Source organism: Girardinichthys multiradiatus, chromosome 4, assembly GCF_021462225.1.
Source record: "Girardinichthys multiradiatus isolate DD_20200921_A chromosome 4, DD_fGirMul_XY1, whole genome shotgun sequence".
Taxonomy (NCBI): Eukaryota; Metazoa; Chordata; class Actinopteri; order Cyprinodontiformes; family Goodeidae; genus Girardinichthys; species Girardinichthys multiradiatus.
In genome coordinates this window covers 24,461,889-24,488,988 of record NC_061797.1, presented here as the reverse complement: position 1 = coordinate 24,488,988, position 27,100 = coordinate 24,461,889, and the positions used below count along the sequence as shown (strand labels likewise).

The 27,100-nt window shown below is 38.0% G+C and overlaps 1 protein-coding gene across 1 annotated transcript in view; it reads right to left on the bottom strand.

The window, feature by feature from the left end:
* Positions 1-490: 490 nt before the first annotated feature.
* The window catches only part of igdcc3 (immunoglobulin superfamily, DCC subclass, member 3), a 90,226-nt gene continuing 63,616 nt past the window's right edge, over positions 491-27,100 (bottom strand). Inside the window, exons 8-14 of the mRNA XM_047364022.1 lie at positions 14,185-14,432; positions 12,177-12,341; positions 11,470-11,658; positions 9,483-9,587; positions 9,205-9,340; positions 8,871-9,081; positions 491-7,715 (exon numbers count right to left, since the gene is read on the bottom strand). Coding sequence (XP_047219978.1) covers positions 7,590-7,715; positions 8,871-9,081; positions 9,205-9,340; positions 9,483-9,587; positions 11,470-11,658; positions 12,177-12,341; positions 14,185-14,432 — 1,180 coding nt within the window. The 3' untranslated portion in view covers positions 491-7,589. The remainder of the gene's footprint in view (positions 7,716-8,870; positions 9,082-9,204; positions 9,341-9,482; positions 9,588-11,469; positions 11,659-12,176; positions 12,342-14,184; positions 14,433-27,100) is intronic.

The following is a 27,100-nucleotide window of genomic DNA, read 5'->3' as shown; positions in this document are numbered from 1 at the left end:
TGTACTTCTTAGATGGTGCCAGTTTTTGTAAATAAACCTTTCACTGTTTTCACTTTTATTTTGTCTGAATCAATGTGTTGTGATATTGCTGCATTCCATACTCAATACTAAGAGGACGGTCAAAACAAGTCAAAAGGTAAACTTCCTTCGGTGTGTTATCCAGGAGAGAAAGAGGCAGATGACATATATTGGACTTTGGATTTGTCTCAAAGTTCAGAAATGCATTCAGATTTAGCATGGGTTTAAGTTTGGCACCAAAACTCATCGACCAGGAGCTTTGGGCCTTGTGTTCAATAGTCTTTGTCTAACCTGGAGGCCATGAGTTAATGTGGCAACAGGAGATCGAAACATAGAAAGGATAGAGAGACCATAAAAGTGCATTGATCAGCTGCATCTCTGTGGACTGCTAGAAGAAAACACATGTTTAAATTACTATGTTTTCAACTACGTACACAGATATACAGACAATAGAAGACCAAGACAGGGTTTATTATTATTGTAACTAGTTTATTATCACTGATATTGTTTTTTTTCTTCAATCAGTTTTGCACAATGAACCCTAAAACAATACAACCCACTAAAAAATGTTCTTTTTATACATTTATACATACACACATACAGTACACACAGTATATGTGGATATGTATAGAGATTTATAACTTAGAATTGTGACACCGGAGAGTGTAGAAACAAAATTTTATGGAAATGTAGAGATCCCTGACAATGCTCTGAGAACAATAACTAAAACATTTTGTGTTGACCTGGATCAAACTGTGGGTAAAAAGCAGATATTGGCAGTGACCTCATCAGACAGACATACAATAATAACAAAATAAAAAAAATCTGTCACAGACAAACAAACATGACTATATGGCGATGAGCTAAATATAAACCTTTATGTTCCCTTCATTCCTAAAGTGAAGTTGATGACACATTAAACAGCTGGAAATGCACAGTGTTAATTTTCTGTGTTCAGGCTGGCACCATGTTTGAACTCTGCAGAACATAGTAAAATTAAACTGCATAGACAAAATAAAAGTTTTTACTTTTATCCACCATTAATCCTTGTAAAATGAAAAACAAGTTGATACTTTTAAAGAGTGGTGACCAGTCTCTGTTTGTTTGCCATATATTTTGTAATACAACTCAGGAAACCTATCTGATATAAGCAGATGTTTTTAATGACAATTACAAAATTCATTTATTTCTCTGGTAACTTTGAGCTCAGTATTAAAAATGTAACTTCACTATTGGATTATGTTTGCAATCTCTAATGACTTCTTTCTACAGAAAGTAGAAGTTTAAATCCTACTGCTAACAAATCTGAAGTTGAGTTTGTAAGGTTACGATGATACTAAACATAATTTGTTCAATGTTGTGCGTATAACTCTTAGAACCCTGACAGCAGTGGGTTAGAGCTGATGAAATTTCTTTACTTCAACAAGTTATGTTGACAACCTATTGATATAATTTTGCCCCTTAATGTGTTCTTGAATTCTCTGTTTCCACGTTGTGAAGCAAGATTAACAGTGTAATTTTATTATCTATACAGAGACATTTAATAAATGTCTCAGTATTCTGTGTTTTTACTAAAAGGCTGTAGTTGACTTTAATGTTTAATCCTAAATTTAAAGGACAGGTGTTGTGTAGTTGGTTTCACTTGCAGAGCAAATTCTACCCAGGAGCTTTTTTCCCCATTTCAGAGATATGAAGGGTGGCTTAAGCTCATGTTTGTAACATCAATACAACCCAGACATTCTCCTCGAGCAAAGATGGTGTGAAGGGGAAAATAAACACAACATATTGTTTTAAAAAAAGGTAACACGACTGACAGGACCTCACCCCAAGACAATCATGTGAACAGGATGCCAGATGGGAACAGGATGAGGATGATGTGATCATCTGGCCCCAACGAGGGGCAAGACAGACTTTGTCAACTGGAAAGGTCAGTCAGCCTTTTTTCATCAATACACACCATTAAAACTGATTGACTGACAATGTGAGACAGGACCATCAATAGTACCATACTGAGATCACAACATTATTTTTGCCATTATATGGCTGAATATCACAGTGTTATCATCACAAGTCCAATAAGAATTAACCAACACTTTTTTAATTAAGCTAAAATAACACATTAGCTTTCTTGTTTTTTTTTTTTCTTGCTTTTTATTTTTTCTATGCAGATCTACTGTAGAGTTTACTTTGCCTACTACCTTTAAATACACTGGATTTAATCTTCCTTCTTGAAAGAAGCATGTAAAAATATAACACTGAGCTCAAATAATGAAGAACAATTACAGCAAATCACGATCTGATAATAAATTACTTAGAAAATCTTGAAACCCAGGATAAGTAAGAACACCAAACAGGCAAATTAATTGGAATTATAAGTATTTCACAATCATATCATAGTGGTCATTTGGCAGCAGTTTGATTAATGTCATGGATCTATCAAGAAAAGAGCTGATTGCACTGTTTCAGCTTTTAGAAAAACATTTTTGAATTTATCAGGTTTTCATACACATCCGTTGCACTGAGAACAGAGGTACAGGATTACATACAGAAGTATATTATCATTCTAGTCAGTCTAAGCCTTTTTCCTCTCCTTCTGACTTGATCTGCTTTCGTGTTTAGATGATGCATATCAGAAGAAAGATAGATGCTCGTGGGAAATGCGTTTGAGCCATACATCATCGTTTTACTCGAAGTAAAACAAACCCTGTGAATGCCCAGCTCACAGCGCTCCCTTTGAAAGCTTTTGAGGCTGATTTACGGCAGAAAATAGTGATTTAATGATTATATATCAATCTTTCTATTGATTGTTATGTAAATAAAATTAAATCTAAACTTTTCACAATTTTGTAAAGCTCAATTAAAATAGTCTCATTCACATTCTAAACCTGAATATATTTTATTTAATACCCTAAAAGATACCAGAAAGCTACATTTCTTTTATTTTTAAAAATCTAAGTTGTTATTGTAAATGTTACTGTTTGTCACATTATTTTCCCAAGGCTGCTGTTTCATCTTATGGTGATGCTTATCTCCCCTTAGGTGTGCTACAGAGGCAGATGAAACATTTCTTTTTCGTGCTAATAAAACACTTGTATTGATTTATTTTTGTCCCCGCTGGATTCCTATTTACTTAAATGTCCAGCATAGATAATTACACCTCACAGAAAATCTGTTTGACCTGAACATTGTACAGAATTATGGAAGAAACCTGGTTTGAGTTATATGAGCAAAGATCAATGAGTTCCTGAGCACACAATCTTCTTCGACCAAAATTCAAGGTTTTTAAACAAAGAGGGGGAAAAAAAAAGAGATGAGAACAGATTGTAAAACACAGAAGAAAAAATCTCACATTTTACTTAAAGTGTTAGCAAAAGAGTCATAAGGTCCCCTTTGCTGATAGTCTGTGATGACAGCTCTGAGCAACCCATTAAATCTAACGTTATTCTGCAACATGACAGCCTGACCTATGAAAGTCTTATCACGTACACATGATCACAGCTGAACCACAGACCCAGTGGATCAGTGGATCCTTAGTAAAACTACTCCCAACAAAGGTTAAAACAACACTGATTCTGGCTGCAAGCAGCCCTGGAGGGAAAATATTACATTGGTGGTTAATAAATATACAGAGAGGCGAGATTTAACTTCGACATTTGATACACTATTTTGACAGTTTACTGCTTTTTCATCCTAGCACCTCCAATGAGATATTAACAATTAAGTAGAAGAAATATAAGCAAGAAGAACATCTGCAGAGATTTAAGTCTACATAATTTAAAAGGCATACAACTGGAGACCATGTATAATGATTAAAAAGATGGTAACCACATATACAGTACAGAAGTGCTGGTTTGCATAAAAAAATTAAAATGACTGCAGAGGGGACTCGTACAACTCAACTTTCCACATTTTGGAAAATTGTGTGTTAAAATTGCAACTTTTGTTACACTGAATTATGAGAGAGGTTTTCTGTTTTTATGATCTTATAAATAATCTGAATTTAATCTAGTTAAGGCATAAGTAAGTCTTAGCCTGAGAGGAAAATCAATGAACAGATCATGTGGACCTGTGTGAGTTGTACGTGTCACCCACTGTTTTCTCACTTTTCCTGGCACAAGTAAATCAAAGTGAGGAAAAAAAAAAGTTAAAATAAAGTAAAAAAAAAAAGTGAAACACATTCTTATCTAGAACCAGAAATTAAGTATGAGGTGTTTACATAGTGCATGACATAAAGGTCCTGAAAAGTTCTCCCTCTATTTGTGTGGCTGAGTATTGTTTCTGTGTTTGTCTACTAAAATTAACTACTTTACTGTTCATATTATATAGTTTCCTTCATTAGAACCTGAGAGAAAGGCCAATAACAGGGTTGAGGTAGATAACCAAAATGCATCTGTGATGACAGAGAGCAATTGAGCTGCATAGAGAGTCCCTGTGTGTTTTTTTTTATTTTTTGTTACCGAACAATCTCTATGTGTTAGTCTCCTTCAGCCAGCTCTCTGTTTGCAGTCATCAGAGTCTAAGAAGTAAAAGGCAGGTGATCCGGAAGTGTTGGGAGGAAGATGGGTGAGCAGCTATGGTGGTTTTGGCAAGAGTAACAGAAGACGAGCAAGGTATGGAATATTTTTCATCTACTGGGCACCAGATGTGTAAAAGGCGACTGTTTCTTTAAAAAAACAATGTCAGGTGATATAATGCAAAAGAAAAAAAAGATGCATCTAAAAGTAATGCAGCAACAAATGTTCATAAAGAACTTAGAGATACACTGCTTTCAATCTGAGTTTTGAAAAATACAAATTTACTTTGTTTCCTTTTTGGAAATGCATATTTGGTCTTCTTTTTAAAGATCAATACCACATGTGTGTTGTTGACATAATAGTTAGCAAAAATGCATATTTAGTTTCTGGTTTTGATGAGGGATCAACACCACTCTACCTTTTACTGTGTTGTCTCCGTTTGCTGTTTTATACACATAAAACAAGATTAATGATGGTGGTGACTGGATTTAGTTTACCTAATACTACCTCCTCCATCATTTTCTGCCTTTAAGAAAAGCTTAAATGAGCTAAGCTCTATTGCAACCAGCGAAAACACGCCACACTGCCGTGTGACTATTGATTCCCCTTAAACTTTTCACATTTTGTCACTTTACAACCACAGACTTCTATACATATCATTGGGATTTTCTTAGATAAAACAAAGCACAGTAGTGCTTAATTGCAATGTCAAAGGGAAATGGTTCATAGTTTTCAATTTCCTTCACAAATAAAAAACAGCATTATAAAGAATAAGAAATACACCCAACAGTTCAGGGATACATTTGAAGAGGATTTTATTAAAAACCAATAGTTCAAATGTAAGACTGTTGAGCTCTGTTCAATTTTTAATCTGAAACTGGTATAGGTACAGCAGAACTGCTACCTACCAAGAAGAAAGCCATTGTAGAACGAAAACCATAATGTATATTGCATCCAGTTTGCCACAAGCCATGTATGGGAACCAGAGCTACAATAAATGATCTAAATCAAGCCATATTCATGCTTTAGAGTGGCCCAGTCAAAGTCTAAATTCAAAATTTGAAAACAGTGCATCGTTTTCACATTGTTTCACAAAAATACACTTTTTTGTGTTGTTCTATCACATGAAATCCCAATAATATACACTGATGTTTGCAGTTATGTGTCAAAATGGACAAAAATGTTTACTTTACAAGGCAAGGCACCGCAAATAAGCTAAGCCTAATGTTCTGAGATGCTGCTGCTTCTCTTGTACTTACAGAAGATTTGGGATTAAAATTTACCAATTTACGTGACAAAAAAGAAAACAAAAATGTTCCTAACCACCAGCATAGTGGTCTAGGATAACTAGCTGCATTTTGCATTTTTGTTGTTTGGATTTTTGCCAAGCTATTCTGATACAACGTCTTCAAGGTGGAAAAAAAACAAAAAACGTTGAAAGAGCAGGATTGATCTTCTCATCTCCAGCCAAAACTTACTGCAATGTCAAAGTAGTCATTAAAGTCTTAACACCAATAATTTTAGAAAAATAATTTTGATTTTTTTTCTTTATTTCTTAGTTAATAGATTAACCTTATCTGTCTGAAATAATTTGATCAATTAAAAACTAAAATATGGACTATTAACCACTGCATCATCTGCAGTTGCATTGGTAATATACTGTATCCTGGTCAGTCTGACAATAAATATGTCTTTTATCTTAAATCCTCCCAGGGACATGAATAGCAATGCAGTGTATCTCTAATTAACATCTTCTTACACTCAACCAATGAAAATAACATGCTAGAAGTTAACTCCCAGCTTAACTCGTACATATTTTTCAACACATTGTATACAGCGTTATCAGTCTGTCAACTTGCATGAGGTACTGACTCTCTACAAACATCATATTCAACAACAGAGGGGAAGAGCCAGGACTTCACAAAGGGAGAAAAAGAAGGGTTTTCATTATGCAATAAAAAAATAAAACAAACTACAACAACAACAGCGACAACATTAATTTTGTTATCTTGAGGTAGAACAATAATTTCAGCATTTGGAAGTGCTTTATGTTGGATGCTCTTTTGTCTGTTTTTACGTCGTTAAGAAGGAGAGGAGAGACGATTGTTGACTTCTGAGGTAGAGCAGCACCTGACGTTGTAGTTATGCAAACAACTGGTTCCTCATCATTTGTAGAGTGAGTATGATCACAGGGGAAGGCAAAGTCCCTACAACTTCCCGAAACACATTCATTCCGGCTGAGGTAGGCTTTTATCAACTTGTAAGGTTCACACAGCCAAGTCTAGAACCTGTATGAAGGCCAAGAACTCATAAAAATGTTGATATTACTGAAACAAAGTCCTGAGACAGAATGTATTGAATCCCTGGAAGAAGGTTGAGGTTTTCTGAGTACGAAGGTGGAATCATTGGTGGTTAAGAGCCGGCAGCAAGTCTTTGACATCCACAGAAAAATAGAAATAAGACCAACAACTGATAACCACGATCAGAGTGTAGGTATTTATGTGAATCTCAAAGCTTAGTCTCACAGAAAAATGTGAAATAGTCACAAAACTCAGAAAAACGGATCTCTATACAGCAGAACGAAGCATTTAAAATATTTTGGGCCATACAGCTCCACCTTTTTTATATAGTACCATCCACCAGACCTTACTGCATTCACTCCTTTTAATACTTTTTAATGAAGTATTGGGACTCTGATTTTGTAGGTTATGTTTTTAGCAGATTTGCACAAAAAACAGCAGATGTTGGCACAATTTGATTGATACGGTTTTGTGACGATTTCAAATTGTATAGCGACAGTTCTAATATAAACATAAAAATAAAGTAATAACAAAGACATTCAAGGGTCTCTATTCTCTGTGCTGGCAAACACCAGAAAATGAATAAAACACTCCAATAAACTGTCCCAGATCCCCCAGTACCTCTAAACTTACCCATAAAAAAATTATTTGAACAAAAGGAAAGAATACTTTGAAAAGAAACACTTGTTGACCTGAGTGAGAGAAAAGTCTAAGTGGACACTAAAAGTGTCGAATGTGAATGGGCCTTCATACATGATTAGCCTTGGTCTGGCTGAGCCGCTCTGGCTGAAGAATGCTCCTGAAATGGCGTCTCCCTCTCCTCTACAAACTCATCCAAAGGTATTGTAGACAGGTCGGTGTCATTCAGTATGTAGGAGTTGGACTAAAAACACAAGCAAGCAAGAGTTATTAGTCAAATACCAACAAGGCTGCATGCTAAGTTTATAAGCACCACAATGCCCACTTTCTTCAAACCTTTAATGTTTTTATTACTGTCCTTACTGTTTTTCTTCAATATATTATTTAAAGGTATTTCATCATAATGTGATATATGTGTCTTTTAGTACATAACACATTTAGAAGGGGGGCTAAAAAAAGTTCAATCTAAAGCTCCATAGACTGTAAAAATGGTTAAAAAAGGGGAAAATTGAACTGTTCTTGATCACAGTTATAGATTAATTTTGACCACTTCAAAGATCGTTGTTTAGAACAACAAACAAACAACAATAAAGAAAAATATAAATATATTATATTAAGTTTTTGCAAGCACAAGTGAACTTCAATAACACCCAGAACCAATTCCACTGCATAACTCAAATAATTGTTTAATAAATAAATACATTACACTCAGTAAATCAATTATGCCAACAGATTCAACAAAAGTATTTCAGAAAATAAGAAATGGGTAATAAATGAATATTATTTTTTCCTGTAATAATTTAGTTTTGTTTTTCTATTTATAGAAGTGGAACTGTAATTTCTTTTCTAGTTTTTCCCAAAAATATTAGTCTGTTTTAGCCATATATTTATTTTAGTCTTATTTTTCTATGATGTTTTTGGTTTGCTACTTGCTCTTAATATAAATTAATAATTGTTTTTTAATGATTCTTTTAGTATTTTGAATATATCATAATAATTTTACAGAGCTTGTGTATTTCTGTGTTTATTCTTAAATGGGAATTGCAGATACCTGAACGAAATCAAATCGCCTAAATAACCAAATCATTTTGAGCTGAACGTCACACTTGTGAGGGCCATGGTTACATTTTTTCAATATTATAGTGGTACATGTATTTTAGTTTATTAATAAAACCAGAATAAACTAAAACTAAGACTTCTGTGATTTTGAGGGATGGTGTATTTGCGTTAGTAAAACTTAGGGCTGTCGGTTTTCAGTGGAAAGTTGGCAGTTTCTTCAGAAGAGCATATTCCTATTCTTACAAATGAAATAAATCAGGCTTAAAAATATGTTTTTTTATGTTTCTGTAAAGAACTGCTACTTCAGATTTGAACTGTAGCTCTCATTGTCAGCACTCACCATGCAGGCATCTTGTGCGTTGGGTTGAGTAAAGAGTCTCTGCAGCTCGTTGCTGTCGACCACTTTCTTCCCTGCAGCGCTGCCATTGACCTCCATCTCTCTCCTGGCAGCCCCGTTGAGCCCAGAGGCCCCATGAGAAGAGGAAGAGGATTCCAGGACTGTGCTGTGCCCTGCCTGGGGGGTGGCTTGAACTGTCTTACACATCATTAGCCTGGAGATTACACCAACACACACACATATAACACACTTTATTGCAGTATAAACATTAACTCTAGAAAGTGCAGGCAAGTTGCTTTCATTGTTTTCATTTGTTGGCGGGGATTTTGGTTCTGACCTGCCGCGGTAGCTGAAGACGAGGAAGAGCACACAGAAGACGATGCACGTCACACCGATGTGGATTCCAATTATGATGCCGGTAGTGGAGGTTTTGCTCTGTTCATCTTTTACACAGTTACATGAGCCATCCAGCACTGAGGAAACACAGCACGTGTTGGTAAGGTAACAGGCAGGTTCACATGGAAACAGAGAGGTGACTTGATGATTTCAGAAAGAAGAAAACGTAAAGGATCATGTGCAACAGTATAGAGGTTTATCCAAAACAATATATATCACCAGATTTTTCTAGTGCCTCACGAAGTGAAACAATTCTAGTGGTGGCATTCCCATCTCCGTGTTGGTTGTATGCAAGGAGCTTTATCTCATAAACCATGGAAGAATCTGAAGAAAGTAAAACACAGAAAAAGGCCACATTATGAAATGTTCTAAAAACGACATTTTAAGTAGGAAAAATCTTAAAAGCTGGGGTCATTTCAGTTCTACTTTGTTGTCATCTAATCCATATTGATAAGTTTTTCTCTCAGGCAGGAGTCCTTTTGGCTAGAGAATCTTTTGAAATAAAAGCCTTACTGAGATATTCCGGCTCTGTTCTTTATAGGAACAATATCTTTTCTTTGACCTTAATTCTAAATGCAGTGATCATCTCTACAGTGACTGATTATACTTATAGGCATTATAAAGAAAATATAAGCCAACTATGTGAAGTGTGAAGGAATCTGCAAATTTGTTCATTGACTAAAACAATGCTTATCTCAGGAACCCAAAACTAATCTTAGAGGGAAAGAAGAAATAACATTTCTCAATCAATAACAAAATAACATTAGTAAAAAAAAAAAAAGATAGCAAATTTTTGTTGTTTATTTTTACCCCCCCCCCCCCCAAAAAAAAAAATGACATCATTGTCATTGCAGTATTGTACAACACATAAAGCACCATCACCCTGCAGTGAAACGGTGGCTGAGCCAAGTAGGAAATAAGGGATTAAAAATAAAACAAGAACAACAATTGCTTTGGATACCAATCAGTGCATCACAACTCTAATTTAGCTTAAAGTAGACAATTCTGAGACCAAGATTTAAAAACAACGGTACTTGTGTAACGTTCGTTCAGGTTTCCATATATAATTATATAATTAATATAATTAAATATAATTTAATTATATTTTATCAATGACCAAGACTTTCTTATTATCATCTAAAGCGGATTTGATCAGTAGTTCTAAAAGTTTTCTCTCATTTTCTTTAGGGTTTTACTTTGGACCTTTGCTGCTTTTTTTTTTTTCAAATTTTATGCCAAATCTTTGTACTTAAACCCAACAGCATATTGTACAGTGAAAGTGCTTACAAAATGTGCAAAGTGCTATTTCCCGTCTTTTGCAATTTTCATAGTTTTAGCTAAATAAATTTGAAAAAATTGTGTCTTTATGACAGGATATGATTAACAAAGTGCCTTAAGGTCCAACCAGTAAGATTAAGGGACTAATTATACCTGAATGATCACTTGGTAGAGTAAAGTAGGAAAACCTTTCCGCCATCAGGTGTCAAGGAAAATTATCTTTAGGTTGACACAAAACCTTTAAAAATGTATCTGAACTACAAAACGCAAACTGAAAAGGTGAAGCATTGTGTAAAAAATCTCAGAAGATCGATCAAAATTTGATTCAAACAGGAGACTATTTTGAAACAACTGACAGGCAAAGCCAATGAGTTTTCTGGGTGAACTAAATGTGCAAGAAATCTACAAAATAGTTTGACAAACACCCTTTTTTCTAAGTTTCCAAAGACTCATGAGTCAATGAATCAAATACGTTACATTTCTGGATTTATAATAGAAGTTTGCTAAACAATGACCTCGATACAGCATTCATGTGAAATCCACAGATACTACTCTTTTTAGCTAGATTTAGTGGTACTTACTGCCCTGAACTCTCTGCTCTACATCAGCTTATAAAAATATACATTTAGATACAACTTAGGCATGATTTTATGACTTAGTTATTATATTTCTGTGATTTTTAATTTTCTTTTTAGAAAATATTCTTCTGAAAGTTAAGTTACAAATACACTGAGATCAGTTACTACTTCAAATATTGATGAGTGACATTGTAATTTTAATTTTATTCCTCAAGAGGTTTAAACGAAAATATTTATCTTGAAATTGACAGGTACTGGAATACAAATGCGTAAAAAGCTACAAAAGTCTCTAGAAAAGGTTTGATAACTAACAAAAAGTATTTTATTTTCTATCAAACAGTAGGTCTCACCAAGCTGAGTGATGTTGTACTGGGTGATGTTGTGAGGGAAAGGGATGGGACCAATAAACAGTGGCGTATGTGCTCTCCTGTAGTAGAGTCTGAAGCCTTGGTGTTGGCCCATCTTGGAGGAAGAATCCCACGTTACCTGTACAACACTGCTGTTCAACACCTTGGTGAAGAGGGAAGGAGGAGCAGGCACTGCAACGCAAAACAGAATGTCAGTCAAAATAACTGCAACAAAGCAGATAACAGCAGCAGGTCAGAAATGGTTGGAAAGAACTAGAAAGACTATTCAACAACATTTAAAAAACAAACAAAAAATGATAAACCTACAAATATGTCTGACTTTCAAACAGCAATGGACTTGTTATTGTATTTTCCTTGTCATTTTCTTTATGTTATCTTTGGTCTTTTTATATTTAAAAAACGAAAACAAATGTAAGTGAACAAAGATATGCAAAAAAATAAAATAGTTATTTCATATTAATTAATCTACTGTGTCTAATAATCTTGTAATCAGCTTTAAGCAAAAGTTGAGCTGATGTTAACAAGTGAGACTTTGATGCCAAACTAAACCAGATTACTCAATTTAACAAATTAGGTTTAAAGTATTAAATAAGCAATCCCAGGGAAATTGATCTAAGCCTGCTCTGTAACATACTGCAGCAAGTGATTTTATGGGTGAAAGATGAGCTTTCTCTACAAGTTAAACTCACCCTCGCCGTGAGTGCTTTCTGTAACCCTCTCTGATGGTTTGCTGGCTCCATGGGATGTGTAGGCCTTGACGTAGAAGTTGTAACTGGTGGAGGGCTCCAGGTCGCGGATGATCTGCTGTAGTGTCACCTTACTGACCGCCTCCTCATACTCCATTTCCAGTGGGTCTGAAAGAGAGAAGATGGCAGCAGAAGAAAAAGATGTTAGATTTTAAAAGGAGCCGATTTAGAAGGTAAATAGGTAAAGAAATGGAAATGGTTTCAATTAAAATGAGAGAAAATAAGGGAGAAAGGAATTATTTTGTGATTATTGCCCATTTTCCTGGTTTTACAAAAGTTCATTGGTGAGTTAAAACTATTCTAGCATGGTCCTGTCAGCCTGGAGATACAGTGATGGGGTAAATTTTAGGGGTGGAGTGAGTGGATAGACAGGGTAAACGGGGGATAATTGTATAGATTACAGGATTGTTTTTTTTTTGCTTTTAATTCAGACACACCCAGCCATAACTGCTATCCACACCCATCCCTCAGTCTACTGGGCCATACGATCTGATGGTAATTACAGCAGATTCTACTGGTTGGCCATCCCCGGGGTCCTTAATTATCCCAGAGAAGTACTGAGGTTAACATCAGCTCTACGGTTCTCTCACACACTGATACACACACTTACACTCATCCGAAAGCTGTGAACAGACTCACAAGCTTTAGTCTTGGCAATGAAACGTGTTTTGTGGCCCAAAAACAAGTGAGCATCATTTTATGCTTGAAATAAATATGTATCTCCATACAAACCTCCATATTAAAACGTGCCTTTGCAATACATTGGTCTTATCTTCAACTCACATAATAAACACTGAGAAACAAACTAGATGTAAGTTTTTCTTAATGTATTTAAGAGCCTTTAAGAACCTTATTGTATTTCAGCCTGAGTTACATTAATGGTTGTTCTTGGCAAGAATTACAATCAGTATGTACTACATGTTATATGTCAAAGACGTTAAATAATAAAAAAAACAAAAATGATTGTTGTTTTTTTGGAAAGCAATATGAAGCCTGCAAAGTTTCACCAGTTTTCATTGTGATACTTGAAAGTTAAAGAAAAGTCTAAATCACTGAAAACATCTATTCACCATCATACGTCTAATGGCTCTGTGCACCTTGGTGTAACAGCACACGCTTTCCTTCCTCCTACACTTTATGTCAAGCTCTGAGCTGAATTAAAATGCCAGTTTAGAAGGCCTTCCCAGTGCAAGTCTCAAATATAAACATTTAATGGAAACTACACCAGGCAGCATCCAGGACTTAGAAAATGACTTCAAAGCACTGGCAGTGCCCTCACTTTGTGCAAAACTAAAGATAAGACAGGCCAAGCAGGTTATGGCAAGGGATGAATTCAGACTCAGTTTTATATTAAATACATTTTTTCAAGACACCCAGGAAGAGAAGATCCCTGCTGAACATCTCCTGCATATGTGAAAGCAGATCAGATGGTCTTTATTGTAGCCCAAGGTGCAATTACATTTGCTGTGTTGAAAAGATGCCAGAACTCGTCTGGATTGGATACCAATGCCCCCCAAATCTGTTTAAAACTACTTAGAGCTCTAAATTTAAAATCAGATCACACAATAAATCATGTTTATTCCTAGTACAAACAGAACCTGTCAGTGTGACAAAATGAGCATAAACAAACATATCTAATAAATGTAAATGACAAACACAAAAGGTCTGGATTTCTCTAGTTTGCATCCTTGGGACTGAGGATTATTGGTCTTGGTTTACATGTCTGAAATCTGTTTTAGAGGTTTAACAAGACAGAAGATGTGATTTTGTTTGAAAAATGTCTCTTTAGGCTGGAAACATTTCAGTTAACCTCCAAAACCATCATGTTGTGTAAGTAAAAAGATTTGAAAAGTACTTCCTAAATAACATTAACAGAGTCATAGACATTTTTTAATGGTAAATGAAATATGAAATACTAGGATAATATAATAATTATAATACAAGTACCTACCTGATGTCTTGCGAATGTGGAGCACATATCCGATGATGTCCTGAGTGTTTCGGTCGGGCTCCCTCCAGGACACCTGAATGGTGGTGGGGGAGAGGGCCTCTGCCTGCACATGGGTGGGCACACCAGGCAGTCCATCCGCCCAGAGCACAGTGAGACGGGCACTGGCCTGAGTGGAGCCGGCACTGTTCTCAGCGATGCACTGGTAGATGGCCTCATCCTCCTGGCTGATGCTGTATATCGTCAGAGTGCTGTGAGAGAAGAGAAGACAGCAGGGGGAAGAGGGAATAGAGAAAGATGGAAATAAAAAAAAAGATGGAAGAGTTGAGTTTCTAGAACAGAAAACCTTGTAACACCATTCCTTGTGTCACAGTTGCACGTTAACTGCATTCATGGCACAAGTATGCACATCCCTTGAACTTTTTCACATTTTGTCAAGTTACAACAAACTGTTGGACTAACACAAAGAACTGATGTGAAGGGGAAAGGATACATGGCTTTCACATTTTTTTTAATTAACTGAAACACTATGTGTAAAAAATACAGAGTCCAATGCATTTAAGTTTTTTGGGTGTGTCTTTATCAGCTTTGCATATCTAGACAGGAACATTCTTCCCATTCCCATTCTTCTTTGTAAAAAAGCTGAGGCTCCATTAGATTGGATGGACTGCATCTGTGAACAGCAGGTTTCAAGACCTGCCACTGATTTTCAGTTGTAGTTAGATTTGGACTTTGATTAGGACATTCTAACTCATGAATATGCTTCAGTATAAAACCATTTTATTTTAACTATGGCTCTATGTTCAGGGTCATTGTCCTGCTGGAATGGGAAGCTCTTCTCTAGTCTAAACTCTTTTCCAATAGGTTTTCTTCTTGGACTGCACTTTATTTGACTCTATCTTTCTACAAAGTATAACAAGTTTCCCTTTCCCTGCTAAATAGAAGCCCATAGCAGTATGCTGCCACCACCATGTTTCACCATAACTAAAGAGACTTAATCAAGCTTTAAAATTCCCCAAAACCTTATCTCTGACTTGTCTAATGAATTCATCAATCTTTGTCTACTAGTATAGTCTAGCAAAACTCTGAGCCCTTCACAGAACAGCTGTTTTTATACAGATATTAAATAAAAAGTGGACTGTGTTTACTTATCAGGTGAATTCCTAAAGGCAGGTGGTTGTACTGGGTTTTATTTGGAGGTCCTAGAGTAGACCAGGCTGAACCCAAATGAATGCCACAGAATGCCACTTTACAATTATGCACTACTTTGAGTTGATCTAAAACATAAAATCCCATTTAAATACAATAAGGTTTGTGGATGTAAAAACACAAAATGGAAGTGGTGTTTGAATATTCTGACAAGGCCCTGTATGTTAGTATCACTTTAGCATTTGTAAAAATACCAGGCCATCAAATTGAAGCAGGTGAAATGTGTGCGCTCAGAGATTCCCACTTTAAGTTGCAAATACACTATCTCGGCGCCACTACAACACAATTGGGCCTCAGGCCGGCTGGGTGAGGGTACGTAGAAAGCATAGTCCTAGATCCCAGCCCACAGGTCACCACCAACCTGTCTGCGTTTCTAACAGATTTTCCCCGCTCAGTGACACACCCACTGAGAAGCCAACTCTGGTAATTGGCAGCTCCATAGTCAGAAACGTGGCACTAGAGACACCAGCGACCATAGTCAAATGTCTGCCAGGGGCCAGAATGGGCGACATCAAATCATACCTGAAACTGCTGGCTAAGGATAAGCGTAAATACAGTAAGATTGTTATTCATGCTGGCGGTAATGACACCCGGTTACGTCAATCGGAGGTCACCAAAGTTAGTGTTGCTTCTGTGTGTAAGTTTGCCAAAACAATGTCGGACTCCGTAATTTTCTCTGGTCCACTCCCTGATCTGACCAGTGACGACATGTTTAGCCGCATGCAGTCATTCAACTGCTGGCTGTCTAGGTGGTGTCCAGAAAACGATGTGGGTTACATTGATAACTGGTGAACATTTTGGGGAAAACCTGGTCTTATCCGGAGAGACGGCATCATCCCACTTTGGATGGAGCGGCTCTTCTTTCTAGGAATCTGGCCAAATTTATGAGTTCTCCAAAACTCTGATAACCCAGGGTTCAGACCTGGAAGCAGGGTCATAGTTTAACACTCCTCTCTGCAGCTTCTGTACTGCTACCCAGCCATTACCCTATTAAGACAGTGTCTCACCCACGGCCAAAATTGAATAGGTTAAAAAATAATCTAAAAGGAGAAAATCAGGAAAATCTCATAAAAATAAACACAACTCAGACCGAAAAGAAAAATAAACAATTAAATGTGGCTTACTGAACATAAGATGTCTCTCTTCGAAGACATTGCTAGTTAATGACTTGATTTGTGACAATCAGATTGATTTATTTTGCCTCACAGAAACCTGGCTGCAGCAAGAGGATTATGTTACTATAAATGAGTCAACTCCTACTAATTATTTAAATTTTCACATTCCTCGAAATACTGGGCGAGGAGGAGGTGTAGCAACCATCTGTCAGTTGGATTTATTGATTAGTCCCAGACCAATCAATAGCTACAACTCTTTTGAATATTTAATCCTTAGTTTTCCTCATCCAAATTGCAAAGCACTAAAACCACTTCTGTTTATTGTTTTGTACCGTCCACCAGGTCCTTACTCTCAATTTTTAGATCAGTTTTCAGACCTTTTATCTGAATTAGTGTTAAATACAGATAAAGTTATTATAGTGGGGGATTTTAACATTCATGTTGACGCTGAAAGTGATAGCCTAAATATAGCGTTTAATGCTATCTTAGACTCAATTGGCTTTGCTCAAAACATTAACAAACTTACCCACCTTTGTCTTCATTCTCTGGACCTTGTGTTGACATATGGCATTGAATGTAAAGACATAACAATATTCGCTCATAACCCTGTCCTGTCTGACCATTTCTTAATAACCTTTGAGTTTAATTTAACCGAGTACTCCACACCTGAAAGAAAATTTCATTATAGTAGATCATTATCAGACAATGCTGTAACAACCTTTAAAGAATCTGTTCCACTTTTAATTTCCTCATTATCACTGAAAAGCACAATGGAGGGCAATAATTCTGTTTCTGCCCCTTCACAAATTGATTCTTTTGTTCATAATGTTTCTTCATCATTGCGTGATGCATTAGACAATGCTGCCCCTTTGAAAAAGAAAGTAATCATTCATAGGAGGCTAGCTCCTTGGTTTAATTCAGAGCTGCGTACTTTAAAGCGCAATGTTAGAAAATTGGAGAGAAAATGGCGCTCTACACACCTAGAGGATTCCTACTTAATCTGGAAAAATAGCCTACTGTTGTATATATAAAAAGACACTTCGCCAAGCTGGAACAGCTTATTTCTCATCATTAATAGAAGAGAACAAGAATAATACTAGGTTTCTCTTTAGTACAGTTGCTAAACTTACACAGAGTCATAGCTCTGTTGAGCAATCCTTTCTCTTAGCTCTTAGCAGCCATGACTTTATGGGATTCTTCTTAAATAAAATTGATTCTATTAAAAAGAACATCTTTGACATACTCCCGAAGATGATTCTTTCATCCTCAGCAAGTGAGACAACATTGGAAAGAACTGCAGAACCTGATTTGTGTTTGGACTGTTTTGATCCTGTGAAGCTTCCTGAGTTATCAGAAATATTAGCTTCATCTAAACCTTCAACTTGTATGTTAGACCCAATCCCAACCAAATTATTTAAGGAAGTGTTCCCTCTGATTACCAGCCCCATTTTAGATATGATTAATTTATCCTTGGTAAATGGATATGTACCACAAGCTTTTAAGGTAGCTGTAATTAAACCTTTACTTAAGAAACCTTCGCTTGATCGAGATGACTTGAAAAATTACAGACCTATATCCAATCTTCCATTCTTATCTAAAATTCTAAATAGTTGCTAATCAAATATGGGAGCATTTACACAGTAATGACCTGTTTGAAGAGTTTCAGTCAGGTTTCAGAGCTCATCATAGCACTGAAACAGCTCTGCTGAAAGTCACCAATGATATTCTTATGGCCTCAGATAATGGACTTGTGTCTGTTCTGGTTCTGTTAGATCTCAATGCTGCATTTGATACAGTCGACCATAATATTCTCTTAAAAAGGCTGGAATATGCTGTAGGGATCAGGGGAACAGCACTAGGCTGGTTTAAATCTTATCTGTCTGACAGATTCCAGTTTGTTCATGTAAATGATAAATCATCTTTAAACTCCAGGGTTAATTGTGGAGTACCACAGGGTTCAGTATTTGGGCCAATTCTCTTTACTATATATATGCTTCCAATAGGTCAAATTATCAGGCAGCATGGGATACATTTTCACTGTTACGCTGATGATAGTCAGCTTTACTTATCCATAAATCCTGATGAGCCCAACCAGTTAGATAGACCACAAGCATGTCTTGAAGATATAAAAACTTGGATGACTTTAAATTTTTTGCTTCTAAATTCAGACAAGACAGAAGTTGTCGTCTTTGGACCGGAGTCTTTAAAAAAGAAACTGCTTAGTCAATCACTTAACCTGGATGGCATTAAATTGACCTCCGGTAATAAAGTAAAAAACCTTTGTGTTATTTTTGACCAGAACATGTCATTTAAATCCTATATTAAACAGGTTTCTAGGATTTCCTTCTTTCACCTCCGGAACATTGCCAAAATTAGAAATATCCTATCCAGGAGTGACGCTGAAAAACTAGTCCATGCATTTGTTACTTCAAGGCTGGACTATTGTAATTCTTTACTATCAGGATGTCCACAAAATGCAGTTAAAAGCCTTCAGCTGATTCAAAATGCTGCAGCAAGAGTTCTGATGAAAATTAAAAAGAGAGATCATGTTTCTCCTTTTTTAGCTTCCCTTCATTGGCTCCCTGTTAAATTTAGAATAGAATTTAAAATTCTCCTCCTCACATATAAAGCCCTTAATGACCAAGCTCCATCATACATCAGAGATCTGATGGTTCCATATGTTCCTAACAGGGCACTTCGTTCTCAGACTGCAGGTTTACTGGTGGTTCCTAGAGTCTCTAGAGGTAGAATGGGAGGCAGATCCTTTAGTTATCAGGCTCCTCTCCTGTGGAACCAGCTCCCAGCTTTAGTCCGTGAGGCAGACACCCTGTCTACTTTTAAGGCTAGGCTTAAAACTTTCCTTTTTGATAAAGCTTATAGTTAGAGTGGCTTAGTTTATCAGGGAGGGAGCCTTCCTCCCTCCCTGTTGGTTGGAGTAAGGGGAGTCAGGTTTAGCCAGCTAAACCGGCTCAGTTATGGTTGAGGTGCAAACACACCCTCCATTTCTGCTACCTGTATGACCCCTTCTCTTTTCCAATGGTTATAATCAGTCTGACAGAGAGAGGTATTCCAATCCTTGTGGTTTTTAGTATAACAATGACCATCAGTGGGACCGTTTGTGGGGTTCCTTGAGACGACATTGTTGTAAATAAGCGCCGTTTAACAAAATAATCTGAACTGAAACTATCTGTGTAGTTATGCTGCTATAGGCTTAGGCTGCTGGAGGACATAACGACCACTTTCACCCTCTTCGCTACATTCTCACACTACTCTCCAATTTTGCATTATTTGCTGTTATTTCAGCTTTTAACCTTGTTTTCTCTATTCTCTTCTTAGAAGCTACATCTGGCCTGGCTATGTGTCTACCTGTGACACTTTTCTGGAGAGGGGAATCGTCCGAGCTTCTGCTGGCAACAACTTAATGCTCACCCTCTACCAATGATCCACATAGCCCTGTCTTTTAGAGTTTAACCCTTTCTCTCTCCTAGACATGGCGATTGACTGAGCTTAACTGTAACTAACTGTATGTGCTCTCTTTCAGACTCTAACCTTGAAAACTGGCTCAGAGTTTATCTGTTCTTTCTTTCTAGGTGAAACAACTAAAGGAGCTACATCCATTAACATTTACTTTTCCTTCCCATAGAAAGTACTCCCGGATCAGTGCTTCTTTGTTCTTTTTGTGTCTCTGCTCTGTTCTCTCAAACACCCAGTCAGTCGTGGCAGATGGCTGCTCACACTGAGCCTGGTTCTGGTGGAGGTTTCTTCCTGTTAAAAGGGAATTTTTCCTCTCCACTGTCGCTACATGCATGCTCTGTATGAGGGATTGCTGCAAAGTCAACGCCAGTGACTGTCCACTGTCTCTACATGCTCATTCAGGAGGAGGGAATGCTGCAAGTCACTGACTGGATGCAATCTGCTGGGTTTCCTTAGATAGAAAAACGTTTTATCCAATTTGAATAAAAAGCTAACTCCGACTGCACTGTTCAATGGTTAGGATTAATTGGAATGTATGTACCTGACTGTTGTGAAGTGTCTTGAAACAACATGTGTTGTGAATTGGCGCTATATAAATAAAACTGAATTGAATTGAATTGAATTGCAGTGCTTGCTGGCTGATGGCAGCCATGATATATGAATGATGTTGGGTTACATGAGGGCATTTTTCCAGGTGAGTTAGAATGCAGAGCACTGAGGTGTGCACCATTTAAGTTATGTTGATGTAATACCATCGATAGCAGAAATGTCATCTAACATTATGGAATCACTTGGTGTTGCTATGCATGCTTTCAAGAATTAATTCAATTCAATTCAAAAATACTTTATTAATCCCAAAGGGAAATTAAATGTTGTTGTAGCTCATTATGAGGGTTTCTTCAAAGAGACGTTGTAGATGCTGATGGCTGTGGGCAGGAAGGATCTCCTGTAGTGCTCCGTCTTACAGCACATCTGAAGAAGCCTCTGACTGAAGACACTCTGTTGTTGTAGGACAGTCTCATGAAGAGGATGCTCAGGGTTCTCCATAATGTTCTTCATTTTATGAAGAATCCTTCTTTGCACAAAAATCTCCAGAGGTTCCAGAGGAGTCCCCAGAACAGAGCCAGACTTCTTTATCAGCTTGTTGAGCTTTTTTAAGTCCCTGGCTCTGATTCTGCTTCCCCAGAAGTTGATGGCAGAAGTGATCACACTCTCCACAACAGACTTGTAGAAGATATGCAGCATCTTGCTGCAAACACCAAAGGATCCAAGCTTCCTCAAGAAGTACAGTCTGCTCTGTCCCTTCTTATAGACAGCTTCACAGTTGTATCTCCACTCCAGTCTGTTGTCCAGGTGAACACTGAGGTATTTATACTCCTCCACCACCTCCACTTCTTCTCCCATGATGGAAATAGTTTTTGACTTATTAATGTTTCTCTTAAAATCTACAATAATCTCCTTTGTTTTAGTCACGTTCAAGATGAGATGATTGTGTTAGACCACTTGTTTGCTGAATATCGGACCATTTGCACGTTCCTGGACGCCTTTGTGCCACAGGATAGTCTGTCCTACAAAACCCAGCGGCCACTGCGGCTGATATGACAGGGCCGTCCCAGGTCTGACGTCACAGGAGGTAATATAGGAAGGCGAACGTTTGAAAGAAGCTCTTTCACGTTGGATACCGGACCAACATCTGAAGCATCTCTCTCTGGAGAAGAAGAGGTCCCACATGGATTCTTCATTTATTCTCCTTCGATGGCCAACAAAAAATTCATGAAATAGGTTTCTGGAATAAGGCGGCCAGAAATTTCACTTTGCCGATCGAAGACGTGAGTTTAATGGTGCGTTCACACCGAACGCGGATTCCGCGAATATTTTGCCTCATTTGTGTGCTTTTGCCCCCTTGACATTCCGCGTGAACTCCGCGTTGGCATTTGGCAACAAGCGGCAACGCTTCGCCGCGTCATCAAATAGGAGGAGCTCCCATCTGCTGCTTGCTGGTTTCAACTGAACATGGCAGACATGGATTTCACGGATAATTACGGTGTTTTACCTGTGGAGAGCCGAAAAACGCAGCCGACGTCAACATACCTGGGTTCACCAGATTCTTCAGGGACGGGAACAGTTCAGAGATTACCACCACTTACTCCAGGAGCTGCGTCTGGATGACGGTCGATTTCAGCGGTACTTCCGTCTATCCAGGACCCAGTTCGAAGATCTGCTGTCCCGCGTTGGAAGACAAATCGCCCTCCGGAACACCAACTACCGGCACTATATCCCCGCTGCTGAACGCCTGTCCATCTGTCTTCAGTGAGCAAATAAATCTCACCTCAGTAAAAAAAACAGCTGATTTTTAATGTCCACATCTCCTAAATATAAGATATTTGTGCCTAAACATAACCAGGCCAGGCCTTTCTGTACTTGTCTCGGTAAAAGTAATTAGTTGAGTCATACAACTCTGGCTTGCCGCACACTGCCACTATGATCTGGTCCTCCATCTTCACTGACAACCGCTTCTTCTCCGCTGTGGTCTTTCACCCTACGTCACAGCCACATCCAGTCCCTGATTGGTTGACACGACGCGAATTTAGGAAAAAGTTCAGATTTTTCAACTCGTCCATCGCTCTCGCGTGAACGCACCATAACACGTAACCAAAAAACCACGGAGTTTCAAGGAGACGCAACTTTCACTCCTTGTTTTGTACCAGTCAACTAGTGACGGTCCATCATAACTCTTCTACCTTTCTGCCACGGAGGTCACCAAGGAAGAAAACGGACTGCTTCGCTAAGTATCCGCGGACGCGTGGAACTCTTCACCCCCCCCCCCCCCCCCCTCTCCCCCTCTGGTCAGAGGAGACAACAACAAGTAAAATCCACCTTTTATTTTTATTTCTTTATAAGGAATAAAGATTGGGCAGGATAGAATCGCCACTTAGAGTCTAATGTGTTCTGAATTGTATGTGCATGCCATTGTCTTTTGAAACGTGATTACTGTTGTTGTCTGAGGCCGCCGAGTCTGAAAGATTGTGCTTTTACTGTGCGAACACCTGTGAGCAGGTGCTCCGTGTGTCTGGACTGCTAGAATAACCTTATGGTGAAAGTCAACCATTTTCTTTGTCTTAAACTTCATGTTTTACTGGTTTGCCGCCAAAAGGGTTTATGATCCTTTGTGTGGGCTGAGTTTTACAACCTTGCTTGGGGAAGGTTTATGACCGCCCGTGTCCTGTTTAGCTACACTTTGGGAGGGGCGCACCCAAAGCTTCGTTCAACCATATTCCCCTTTTATTTTGCCATAACTGCTGGTTTGATCTCATACACACCCACTGCTGTTTTGTTTTATTTTGTTTAGTTAGATATTTTACACTTTTGTGTAGAACTTTGCATGTTTGAGTAGGTGAAGATCATTGGATCGAACAGCTGATTCTATCAGGCTGATTGGTTTAATAAATTTTCACGTAGATAAAGAGAAGGCGTTTTGTGTTTATTTTGTGCAACTGTGATTTGTCAGTCAAAATAAGGTTAAAGTTCTGCACTTTTCAGCAGAAACGGTTGATTAAACAGTGACATCTCTGGTAATAGTTATCAATTATTAGTGGGTATTTAACGGTTGTAATTATCAAGGGCTTTAGGCTACAATTACAACACCAGAAGACATCTCTGGTTTCGATTCATAAATGAGGATTTTTGGTGAAGAAATTAATTTTCTCAAATTATGATTTTTAATTATAATTATTGATAAATATTAATTAATCAATAATCATAATCCTTACAATTGTTTCCACACCATGCCACAAAGCGGTCCACCAGCTCCCTGTACTCATCTTCTTGTCCATCTCTGATCTACCCCACAACTGCAGAATCATCTGAGTAATTTCTGCAGATGACAGGAGTCTGTCTTGTACTGGAAGTCTGAGGTGTACAGAGTGAAAAGGAATGGTGGGAGTACAGTGCCCTGTGGGGCTCCTGTGCTGCTAACTACCTGGTTAGACTCATAACCCTTCAGTCTCACAAACTGTGGTCTGTTTGTCATGTAGTCTTTGATCCAGGAGATTGTTGAGGCCTCCACCTGAGTCTTCTGGAGTTTCTGACAAAGCAAATCAGGTTGGATTGTGTTAAATGCACTGGAGAAATCAAAGAACATGATCCTCACAGTGCTGCTGGCTTGGTCCAGATGACAGTGGGTTTGTTGAAGCAGGTGTATGATGGCATCTTCAACTCCAACTCCACAGCGATAAGCAAACTGATGGGGGTCCTGATAGTTTATTGTTTGCTTTCTCAGGTGGGCCAGCAGGAGTCTCTCTTGGACCTTCATGATGTGGGGTGTCAGGGCAACAGGTCTATAGTCATTGAGGACTGATGGGTGAGTTTTCTTTGGTACCGGAACAAGACAGGAGGTCTTCCACAACATTACGGCATTTTATATAAGTAGGCTGAGCTCTGAACAATTTGGTGGCTCCTCGCTGGGAAAAAAATGGAAGCACTGTCATATTGTTCTGTGTTATGAGCATAGTTAGATTAGAGATGCTCTGAAATTTGTGCAACTGAGGAAAACATTCCTGAAGGCAGCTGTGGAACAACTAAAAAAACAAATCTCCTTTTACAATGTAAATAGTATTATTGTATATGGTATTATAAAGTATGAATAGTAACATACAGCACCAGTCTGAAATTGACACTGATTGACCAGTTTCAAAAATGTTTAATACATTTTCAACTTGTTCATTTTATGTATGTTTTTTGCACCAATAGTCAATAATGCCTGTGTTAAAACAAATAAACTTAATGTATTTGCATCATGTCTTGGGAAACAGAAGAGGATACAGCATAAAATATAAATGGGACAATATTTTTATCAAGCACAAAAAGCCCTGTGCTCTGCTGAGTGAGAGTAAAGAGATTTGTGACACAAATTCCTGTGTGACAGACAGCAGCGGAGTGTATGAGCCATCCTTACTCATGCAAACCACATGCGTTGTCTCCTGAAACTCCTCTAGGATCCAATAAATCTATTTCAGGGTTACAAAAAATGTAATTTTCCTGCATCAATAATACCTTTCATCTGCCGGTGCACACATGTAAAGTCATGTATCTATAGTCACTCACACACACTCACACACACACACACACACATATATATATATATATATATATATATGCCCCCACTCTCTCTTGCACTGCTGCCACACTGCTCTTTGTCCTCACACTTCCATTTCTGCTTGGTTGCCTTCCCACTCACATGGCAGGTCTCTTCTTAAAGGAAACATATACAGTATGTAGGGTAGCTTTTTATGTGATAGTGTGCAGATATGCACAATGTATGTTTGTTCATATGTGTGCAAGTTTTAGGACAAGAACACACAAACTGTTCTCACATATAGAGACATTTTCTTATGGGAGTGAAGACCTATGATTTGATGTGTTTCTTTTTTCTATTTTTTTAAGCCAAGGCTATTTCTGCATCATTTATTGTTTAACATACAGAGAAACAAACTCACAATGTGCAAGCAATGATATGAAAAAGAGTGAGATTTATAGAAGTCTTTTTCAAAATCAAGATGGTGCCAAGACCCGCTGATCGTGACATTTCAAGAGATCAGAGGCATTTTTTTTTTTTTAATAAGAAGGTGCCTTTCAGTTCTGCGGTGCTTTAAGTTTAAACAGGAGAAGTGAGTGGCACCTGACTTCAACCTCTTAGAGTATGTCCCTAATCTGTCACCTGCTGTTTGTAAGAGCCTGTCAAGCAAAATGTCATCTCCCTTGGATGGACAGGATACATCTTTGGAGTGTTAAAACAAAATTAATCAAGAATCTATGAACTTCCACCGAGAAACAGCAAATAACTTATGGAAAGAACAGCATGTCAGTCTGGAGGGTTAAATTTCAACACCTCCTGGATCTGGAAAATGGAGTTTTAGGGAAAAGGTAACATCTTAGGATTCAACAGCAGTGTATAGGTAATTTTCTGGGTCAGTAGGTATGGTGCAGAATTACTAAATCATTCTTTTTCCTTTTCAAAATGGATGTGCTGGGATACAGTTATGTGAATCTGAATAGGCTGCTATGTGGAACAGTCATTATTCCACCCTGCCTGCCAGGTGGATTCAATCTGTAAAGTTATCAGGTCAAAGAGGTCCAACTAATCTCACCTCTGACCCTTAAGGTGGCTGTACAGCGGCCTTCGGCTTGCCAATCAACCATTACATTTGTGACAGCCTTTCATATTTGCGACGGATGGAGTGTTTGAAGGCAGGGCGCCGGACCAGATGCAAGAGAAGTAGGAAAAGTAAGGAGGAAGTACTACTGGTGCTACCAGGGCTTGATGGGCCCCCTGAGCGTGTGAAGGGAAGCGGGGGAAAATGTTTTTGCTTGCTTGACAAGGTACAATAACATTCAAAGGTTTGTGACAAGTCACAGATGTGTGGTCATATCCTGCTGAAGCGTAGCTTATTAAATTCCCCACATCCCATCAAAGACTCCTCCACAACTTATGAGATGAAAGTTTAAGTAGATATGAACATATATAGCATACAAAAGAAACATATTAAGAGTACTTGTCTGTATAACAGTGATTGATTGATTTGTCTCAACAGTTGGAATCTGGGAAAGACGCAAAACATGAGCAGCAAGTCAGAAAACCAGTGGGAGAACAGGATGAAGCCTTAGTGCAAATGTATGCCTCTCTTAAACAAACATTGATCAGATTATCAACAAAGCAAGCTATAATGCATGACTATGCATATTTTATTTCATCATTAAGTTCATTCCATAATTCAGGTACCAAATGTGAATCTTTGTTTTACGTTACTTCTCATGATTCTCTTGAGACACAACTCAATGGGGTCAGTTTTGCAATGCAAATGATTATTCCAATCTCACAGTTCACATTAATATGCAACATCAAACCCTGGATGTACACAATGTGCGAGGGACAAAGGGAACGTCTGAGTGACAGAGGAGAAAGAATATGGGAGAATTCAGGCTGTTTGCTTGTTGTAAGCTCCCTAAAGCAGGCTGTCCCGTCCTGACAAGCTGACACCATCATTTACGCATCAGTTTGAGGTCACTTCACAGATTGACGGACGAGGCAGTGGGTCAGGGCGGAGGGGTAGATGACAGCGGGG